The 10,066-nt window shown below is 48.1% G+C and overlaps 1 protein-coding gene across 1 annotated transcript; it reads left to right on the top strand.

The window, feature by feature from the left end:
* The first annotated feature begins 240 nt into the window (after positions 1–240).
* HOPX (HOP homeobox) lies at positions 241–7,848 on the top strand. The gene is made up of 3 exons (XM_080910441.1): positions 241–344; positions 469–625; positions 7,194–7,848. The coding sequence occupies exons 2-3, from the start codon at positions 482–484 to the stop codon at positions 7,269–7,271; spliced, it is 222 nt and encodes a 73-aa protein (XP_080766567.1). The 5' UTR covers positions 241–344; positions 469–481; the 3' UTR covers positions 7,272–7,848.
* The last annotated feature ends 2,218 nt before the right edge of the window (positions 7,849–10,066 follow it).

The following is a 10,066-nucleotide window of genomic DNA, read 5'->3' as shown; positions in this document are numbered from 1 at the left end:
GTAACCTGGAGGAAAAAAGTAAATATCTATCTATTGGTGGTATTGTTGTTTTTAAGTGCCCTCTTCAGTCTTCATTTCCTCATCCTGAGCAGTGGGCGTGTTTCCCCAGAGTGTGCGGTGCCCAGCGCTCCCTGGCAAGGCCCCCACGTGCTAGCCCGCGGCGGAGGCGGGGTGTGGCGGCCTAGGAGGCGTGCCCACGGCGACTGGAGCCCAGCCCCGCGTGTGTCCTCAGTCCCTAGGGCAGCTCCGGATCTCCGGAGGCAGCTCTTGAGGCGCTTCCTCTACTGTCCCCCTCGGAGTGGCAGGCGGGAGGCGTCTTCTTCCTCCTCTCCATCCTTAGCCAGGTTGGGGACGGTCCCGGGGAAGGGGGCCCCCAAACTCCGCAGCCTGCAGCGCGGGGCGTCTCGGTGGGACAGCGGGAGGGGGCAGGAGGGCCTCACTCACCCGGTGCATCTGCTTCCCCTGCAGACGCGCAGGGACCATGTCGGCGCAGACCGCGAGCGGCCCCACCGAGGACCAGGTGGAGATCCTGGAGTACAACTTCAACAAGGTCAACAAGCACCCCGACCCTACCACGCTGTGCCTCATCGCTGCCGAGGCGGGCCTCACGGAGGAGGAGACGCAGGTGAGAACCCAAGCCTATCGCATCCTGGGGGACTGGCGGGGCCTCCATCACTGGTATCCCAGTCCCTAAATCACCGCGCAGGTCCCTGGGCGCCCAGTCCGCCTCCACCCTACCCTATCCCACCACCCCCATCTTTCTGGGTTTCCACCGCCTCCCAGAGCGGGCCCCACGCTTTCTCCTCCTATGGTGGGAGCATCTCGTCTGAGGTCCTTTTGGTTTTCCAGCTCTGTTTCCCCGTTGACCCGGAGAGCTTCAGGAAGGTTCATTCTCAGCAGGGTTGTTTAAAGAGACGTTAGCGATCAGATGTAAATTCGGCCCGCGGGTTGGTCAAAAGACGAAACTAAGGAGGGGGTGATGGTGTTCGGGCGAGGGCGTTGAGGGTGAGGGACGGGACCTGTCAGGGACGTTAAATTGCTCTTCTCGGCACATCATCGCTTCTCGGTGCTGCACCTAACCGGCAGGCTGCCGGGCTTTGGTTCAGGTTTTCTTGCTGTTTTTATTAATCCCCTGATTCTGGGCTTCAGGCTCAGGTTTAGAGTCTTTCTCTGGAGTTTTCCAAGAAGGTAGCCCTATGTCTCTATGACCGCAGCACGCGAACCCCCCCACCCCAGCACGATGGTAATTTGTCTGTTCGTAAAAGGTTCCCTCGCTATCCCATTATCCTCCAAAATGTGGTTAGGGTAGAGATCGAGGTACCGCATGGCGCAGTGTTGGAGCCTTTAGCCAACCCTTCCTCCAGTCTTGTCTAACGTCTGACTTCTTTCTTCTTCCCTTTGGTCGTGGAAAGATGATTTGCTCCACATGATAAAATATTTGGGAACCGATCCTACTTCTATGAAAAGCATTTCACACCTTTCAAGTCGACTCTAAGGCTGAGATGCTCTTATCCCTCCAGTTAGTAGACCGGCGAAGGAGGGGCTTTGTCCTCTCTTCACCCTGCTCAGTTAAAGCTTAAACCTTTGTAATGAGTGTTCCCTGGGATACGGGAACCAAAATCCTGAGCCCTAAGTCCTAGGTGATCCTTGCTAAGCTGGGACATCTTGGAGAACTTACCCAGAGATAATCCCCCGGGTCCCAGATCAAATAGACAGGCTATCTAACCAGAATCAGAACCCAATAGAAGATGATTTATTGTAACCCAAGTCTAAAAGCTCATATTTATTGCAACTCATCAAAAGGCACCCTGTTGGAGTATTAGCATTTTAAAACTCATGCTATGATTTAATGATGCAGAGATGTTTCATGTTTTAAGAACGAGGCTATGGGGGAAGTACCAACTAGGGACTCGAACCCTCACTCAGCCTCCAAGACTCTTCTGTCTTGTAAAGCAGAATATAGTTACGCTTGTGTCTTGTGCGGGGTTGGAGATCAAAGCTAGGGACTTGTACATGCTAAGCACACACTGCCACCGAGCTGGCCTTTGGAGTTATAGGTAACTGCCATACATTGTTTCAGATACTTGCTGACTCTTTGCTAGGTTTGCCACTCTGAGAGAAAGCACTGCCAGCCCAGCAAAGGAACAGAGAGCTCAAGTGACTAAAACTGAAGCCGAGCACAGCCTGCCTCCGTATTTTAGACTCTGGGCCTCTATCCTTTCTCTATCCTGTCCTCTATTTCTCCACAGAGGGAGGCTGGAAATAACTGTAATGGGGAGACTGGGGAAGAAGGGCAGAAAGATCAGTTTACCCATGCCTTAAGCAATGATCATTCCAGACTATTGCTAATCTTTCCTCTGGAATTGCCCACGTTTAGAGGGTTGAAACATAACTTAGCATGGACTGGAAGAAAGGGCATCTGCCTTCCAGTGGTCAAGATCAACCAGTGCAGAAATCTGCATGGCAGGGGTGTCTGCCATACTCAGATGAACAAATGATGCAGCAAGCCCTGACAAGAGTGGGTGTGGGTGAGTCAGCCTCATGGGAGGGCCTGGCTTCCTCTTCCTGCCATAGGCCAACACCTTCTTCCTCTAGAAGCCTGCTGCAGCTCAGCTTGCCCTCACCTTCCTGTCTAGACCTGCAGGAAAGTATCTGGAACCCAGAGCTCAGCATCTCAGCATAGCAAGTTTCAGGAACGAGGCTTCTGCTTGCCCTGTCATTTCTTGCCGGACTGAGTTCCGTCTCCCCATCCTTCCTAACTCCACAAACAAAACACCTTCGTGTGCACCAGCATCCGAAAGTGACTCGTAGTCTACTCTAACATTTTTAAAAGATGCCTTCTACAAACAAAAAGTCCTGCAGATACAAAGTCCAGTAATGAGATGTCGAGACAGTTGCTTTCACCTGCAGTAAGTCTTTAAGGATGTTTAATTAGAACTTTATGGAGTTCTTACCTATCTGTGATGTCTAATGCCAGCACAGCCCCCTGCTTCTCCTCCTTACTAGTGTGGTCCTCTTCCAGCCAAAATAATACTTATTGCATATGCCAAAATCCTTTTCCTGTTCTGATGCCAGCCACCTCCAGAGGTAGAACCACGCCCCCTCCCCTTTCTTAGACAGTAAGACAGACAGGGTCTCCATATGTAGTCCAAGGGGCATGAACTCACAATCCCGCTGCCTCAACCTGCTTACTGTTGAGATTACAGGCGGATATCACAACACCCAGCAACATAGTCTTTCCCCTAAAGCAAGTATTGTGTTACTAAAAGAGATATCCACAATCCACTCTTGAGAGGTACTTACTCATTCACACTGTTGACACGGTGGCAAAGCTCAGAAAGACTGGAGGCGGGGTGTTCTGACTGGGGGCCTTTGTGGACCTCCTTTTCTTTTTCTTCCCCACACTGTCCACAAAATAGGTGATATACCAACACCCTAAGAAGGTTTGAGGGAGGTGCACCTCAGACTGGTGAAAAGCCCGTCATCCTGTTTATCAGTCATAGATGCATCTGTAGAGAACTCCTTGTGACAGTCCTGCTATCGAGCTAAAGTCCCCGCTATGGGGAGGCACCTGCAGGGACTCAGTACAGTGAGACTTTTTTTTTAACACTGTTGCTGTCTTCAGACACACCAGAAGAGAGCATCAGATCTCATTACAGATGGCTGTGAGCCACCATGTGGTTGCTGGGAATTGAACTCAGGACCTCAGGAAGAGCAGTCAGTGATCTTAACCACCAAGCCATCTCTCCAGCCCCCAGTGAGACCTTAGGCAGAGAACTTGAGTTACATTTATTTGACCACCCCCCTGTATTCTGTATGTCTCCTCCATTACATTTAAATGAAATCCTACAGAATCCTACTTCCTGTGCCTTTTTCCCCTTCCCCCACTCCTCCCTGTGACTTTTATTGTCTGGAAGTCAATGTAAAGGATAAAGCGGGCTGGGCACACTCCCTCCTCCTCACTCTGAGAGGCTGGGGTGATACAGTGTTCTTCCTATACCCTCACATACTCAACACACACACACACACACACACACACACACACACACACACACACACACACACACGTATAGTGTAGTTAGCATTGGTTCTTGAAGAAGTTCCCAGTATTTATCTCTTTTTGGTGTTCTGGACTTGTTCCCAGAGCCCAATGTTTTCAGTTGTTGGATGTTTCATCAGTAGGATAAGACCTCTAAAGGTCTCCCTCTGAAAAGAATGAAATGCTAGCTATTACAAGAAAAGAGCAAGAGCAATGTTGTTTAGCCCCAACCCCTCCCTACCCCAGTGTCCAATTATCATGTGTTCCCTCAGAGTAAATACGTTTCTATCAGTGAGCAGGAGTAATGAGAGTGCCCATTCATAAGCAAGGAACGGTGAATGCCTTTCCCAGGGGGGTGGCTGCGACAAAGAAAGGAGACAAAGCCGGGTAGAAAACTAGTATTTATGTGAGTCAGAAGCTGCAAGACCCAGGGAAAGAAGCTAGCAAGAGAGCATTTTGTCACTACAACTAGTCTGCTAAATTATGATATATAGTCTTCATTATATATTTATATATATCCCTGAAAACAGCTGAGCTGTTCTCACACCTCTTTCCAACCCTCAGTGCCAGGGCTCAATTTATTAAGCATTTAGATTGAACTCTGCACATTCACAAATGTGGTCCGGTCCAGGTCGAAGCTACTTGGGTAATGACCCACCAATATTCTGCATGTGAAGATGCTCTTTTGAATGAGGTCAGCGTAACCACTTTGTCTTAAATGAGTCCTGATAACAAGCGAGGTTTTCCTTCCACTCTTCTAGGTTTTAATTAGTCTTTAAGTGCTGCCGTTTATTCTGCTCTGGTTCCTGGGAATCCTCTTGCATCAGGACTTGCAGCCTCAGAACCCCCATGGTTACCTCATTAGTGAAGTGGGCCCCTGCGGCTCTCAAGCTAGACCCAGGCATACAGATTAAAAGAAGAAAATGTGCCCGGTCTTCACAATCAGAGTCAGGTTGAAGTCACCACCACATGAGCCTTCGCTTCTTTTTTCTTTTTCAGATTCATTTATTTTATTTGTGAATACACTAGCTGTTTTCAGACATACCAGAGAGGGCATTAGATCCCATTACAGATGGTTGTGAGCCACCTTATAATTTCTGGGATTTGAACTCAGGACCTCTGGAAGAGCAGTCAGTGCTCTTAACCACTGAGCCATCCCTCCAGCCCCTTCTCTTCTCCTTAGATTAGTGATACCCATATGGATGGGGTTCATTGGTAGGGTGCTTGTCTTGCACGCACAAAACATAGGTTCCATCTTCAGCACTGCATAAACCGGACACGGGGAACAGCTGTAACCACAATGTCTGGGAGGTAGAGATAGGAGGGTCAAATGTTCGAGCGCCTCCAGATGCATAACGAGTTCAAGGCTAGCCTGTGCTACTTGGGCCTGTTTCAAAAGCAGTAACAGGAAAAGAGAGAAGAAATAAAAAAAAATATTATGATTTCCAAGAGTAAAATGTCCCCCAGATAAGGTTTCCTTTGGTGCTCAGACCCCCTTGGCTTTCTGTGCTTTGCTGGGCTTGCTTAGCTTTGCTGCCACCCCCGGGATAAAGATGGAAAGACACCTCCTGGCCAGGGTGAGGCTCTGCATATGGGTCTGCAGGTGGCTAGCATGTCCTCACACAGCCCATCCTCAGTCCTGGCCCTTTCCCAAGGGACAGCCTGTCCCCAGCACTTGCTTTCTAGAGGCTCTTCTGCCCTGTGGATCACATTCTTTCTTGGGCTTATGCTCAACTCTCCTCTGGCCCCTTAGATCTCAGGAGAGACCCGGCTCTTCTCCACCAGGGCCTGCCTACTGTTGTGAGGCTGAAAGTGAATGCTGACTAGCTGTTTCCCATGGGACCACCTCCGTCTGTAGTTCACCTCTGTGTAACTCAGCACAGAGTGGCTGTACCCCAGCACTGCTGTCTTTTCCCTCTCTACCTGCCCTTCTACCCCCTGACCCCTAAAACTTAGGAGACACACAGGGCACAGCAGAGACCAGCAAAGCTTACTTCTTCCTCTCCAGATGAGGCTGAGTGACTGATATCATTCTTAAGGGTCTTCTTGCAGGTAGGCAGTGACAATAGAAGTGACCATTGCCTGTACCTACACTGCTCACTTATCCTAGCAGCTCGATGAGTTAGACAATTGCTACAATAACATTATGGATGTACTACATGACACATGAGGTGCCAGGCTCGAGGGGCAACGGTTCATCCCATCTTCCCAGAGAATAGAAGCCTGCTGCTATTGTTTCTGCAACAGAGCCCCTTCCAGGCTAGTTTCTTCAAATCCCAGGTTCCTTCTGACTTGGTTGAGAGTTAGTCCGGTCCCCTGGCATAATTCTCCTAATCCCACCATCCCTGAGGCCCTCAATCAGAAGTAACATCGGAAAGGCAACCTGGTTGTTGTGCCACACCGCTTTGTGGCTTATAGAAATGTCTTGGACCTCCCCTTAGCACCATTCTAGAAACATCTCATTGAAGCATCTCAATGAGGTCTCCCTGAAATCGGTGTTGACATTGGTAAGTGGGTAAATATTTGAGTGGCACTTAGCTAGACAATTTTGACTCATGGGTAAACTCACCGCACACTTTCTGTCTCTGCTCACCAGTCCGCTCCATGGATTCCTAAGGAGTCGTGGTCCAAAGCCACTTAGTACGTAGTTGCGAGTCGTTTATCGAACAAAATTTTATCAGGATGCTGCTAATGAGCAAACCCTTGCCGACCTCAGTACCAGTCATAAGGTATCAAACCGAGACTAGAAGTCATCTGGGGCATAAGGAGTTGTTTCAGTCCTTTTCATTCAGTCAACAGACATTGTTTAGTCGTGAGATTCTGTGTCAAGGAGTAAGATGCAGCGACGATAGGACCTTCCGCTCCAGAAGAGCGTGTGTGCAGTTAAAGCAACGACAATGAAAGTCGTGTGAAAAGTGCTAAAACAGGAAATAAGGACAATCAGCTTTTAATAGAATGATCTCGTTTAAGCTGAGACCTAAAGGAGAGAGGGGATCAGATGGAGATACATGGCGGCGTCATGGTGCGAGAACCATCCCAGCACCCTTTGCGTCTCTCCTTCCCAGTTGGGCCACGCAGACTCCCCTCAGGGATGAAGTAGACATTTTGACTTTTCGCTCTGTGATGGATAATTGTTCGCATCTCTCTCTTTCAGAAATGGTTTAAGCAGCGCCTGGCGGAGTGGCGGCGGTCAGAGGGCCTGCCTTCGGAATGCAGGTCCGTTACGGACTAGGGAGCCAGGCCCGCGAGCTTTGCTCCAGGAGCTCCGTCCGGTCTTCCTTGCCTCAGCTTAGCCAGGCTGTTTTTGATGTTTCATTGCAGTGTTGAAATGTCTCATTGTTTGCTGTCCTGCTGTTTAACACAATGTGCGTGTATATAACTAAAAAACAAAAACAAAATAACAGGGAGCTAAATGCAGTTCTGTGTTAAGCATGGGCTTGGCTGGGAAAGAGGTGCGGTTTGCATCTATCTACCTTTGCATTTTAGTGAAAGATGATGCGGGAACAGTTTTTGTTTGCCCTTGACCTGCACCTTCCAATTCAGAACAGGGAAACCAGTTCCTCAGTTCACTTTCCTTCTGCTTCACTTAACACACTGCTGGTTGGATGACAACACGGGTGTATTTGAGTCAATTAAATTTTATATATTTGAATTATATATATAAAACAGTTCCTTCTTGTATAGTTGTGTTACCTTGGAAAGTAGTTTAGAAGCTACAGATTCCAAGGGGCAGAAAAGCAAGTAACAAAAATAAAACAAAAAAAAAAAAAAAAAAAAGAAAGAAAGAAGAAAAATAAGAAAAAAAAGTTACAGAGTCTAGAATTTACCTTATTTAAATGAACTTGTTAAATTTATTTTGCTGAATAAAATGAACTGCTTTTTGTCTTGAAACTTATATTCTAAATAAAAAACTTGAAGTTGAGAATCCATGGCGTCTTCTCTTCCCCCTGTAGCTGAATAGGATATGTATGAAGAGACAAGAGCTGAAAGAGACTTTATTTTCCAAATCTCCAAGTGTGGTGCAGGATCTGCCCCATCAGCATGAGCTGTAAGGGACATGTTCTGAGACATGCAGAATCTCAGCCACCGGCCTGATCTGCAGACTCAAGAGTCTGCATTTCTCGCGAGGTGCTGTCCCCCGGTATGAGCCACACTGTTTCGAGGGCCACCCCCTTACTGTCCACTTACAGTCTGAGCATGTGAATGCCTTAAGCACGATTGTGTGTCACATCACACAGATGAGTAACTTGGTTGCCATGAATTAAACTCTAGGCTTAGCTTTTAAAGACGCAGCAGCTGAGCCTAGTGTAGTGGCACACACTTCATCTTTAATCCCAGCACTCTGGGAGGCAGGGGGAGCTCTGAGTTCGAGGTGAGGTCAGTGACAGCCAGGGGGGCTACACAGAGAAATCCTGTTTTGAAAAACCAAAGGCATCCGCTCACCAGCTGGTTGGCAGTTCTGGACTGTTTGAGTAACTCCATAAAGTCACTGGCGATTTTAGGTCATTCTTGCACACTTTCCTATGATTGGTTGGTTGGTTGGTTGGTTGGCTGGTTGGTTTTGAGACAGAGGCTCACTATGTAGCTAAGGTTGGCCTTGAACTAAGATCCTCCTGCCCTCCAACCCCCCCCCCCAAGGCTGGGCTTTCTGGTAACTTCCTCCTTTATTTCATTGGCTGAAGTGGGTCACGTGGCCAGCAAAATCAGCATCGTGAAGGTAAGAAAACAGGAAAGAATAGAGATTGGAAAAGTCCTTTGAACGTCATACTAGACCATCCAGGAGTGGTGCCGAGCATACTTCTAAACTCTTACCTATCTCGCTGGCTCAGTCTTTCCGTGTCTTTAAAATAGAGCCCACGAGCAGAACATCAAGAATCATTGCTAATACAAATGTTTACAAGATCCTATTAAACACCCCGGCCAGCTTCCTCTTCCTCTACCTTAAAACAGTTTGTCTGTAAACAAATACACCATGAACCACAAATACACCATGAGCCTAAACAGAATGGGCTGGCATCTGGCGCACTGCCCTGTGACCTGAGTTCTGAATAGCCATCAGCACCCAGGCTAATTCTGACATCCTTTTGGAAAACAAGAAGGGCAAAAGCAGGGGCAAAGTGGGAGTGGATACATGCCGGAGAGCATCTCCTAGATGCTGTCTGCGCGTGGGGGGAGAGATGGACCAGCAAGAGGACTGTGGGGGAGCAGATGCTGCTCAGACCTGCCCATGGGCAATGAGAAGAATTCAACAAGGTCTAATATCAGGTCAGAAACGAGTCTGTACTTATGTGTGTGTGTGGGGGGGGGGTGTCACCATGTTCTTGTGAACCTCACAAGATAACTTTCAGGCGTTGGTTCTCTCCTTCCACCATAGAATGAGCTCAGGTCACTGGTTGGAATGCAAACACCTTCGCCTTTCAAGTAGCACACAGAAATCTTCCAAGTACATCTGAGCCACACTGCACGCAGTAACAGTTCAGGACCAGAAATGTCGATCAAAATGTCTTGCTAGGTAGAAGGACCACCACTTCCGGGACTGCAAAACGTAAATCCCTGCCAGCTCTAGAGAAGACGAGGAGGGGGGCGGAGGGGGGAGGATAATTTGTGAATAAGCAGCTATTATAATCCCTGCCAGTTCTAGAGAAGACCCGGGATGGCTTGGTTTGCTACATGAGGTTTGATGAGAAATCAGAGTGCAGAAGCCTCGGGTGGGGGAGTGTTGAAGGAACAACCTCACTTTTCTTGATTAAAAGAGTCACATGCAGCAGGCACTGTCCTTTGCCTTGAACCAGTAGCACTGACTTCAGAAACAAAGAAAACAAAAAGCAAACAAAACAACAAACACTGAAAACAAAAAGCAGCAATACAACCCAGGATCCCACAACCCAGAGGGAACCTTTTATTAACCTTAGAGTTTTAATGTCACATATAGGGGTTGGGCTGATAACATACATGGAAGTGTACTAGAAACTATGCAGTTCAAACCCTTCCTTTGTCCTAAAAGATTGAAGCAATTCTTTTTAAAGG

Source organism: Micromys minutus (assembly GCF_963924665.1).
Source record: "Micromys minutus genome assembly, chromosome: 1".
Lineage (NCBI taxonomy): Eukaryota > Metazoa > Chordata > Mammalia > Rodentia > Muridae > Micromys > Micromys minutus.
The sequence above is the reverse complement of the archived record's forward strand: the minus strand, read 5'-3'. Positions and strand labels throughout refer to the sequence as shown.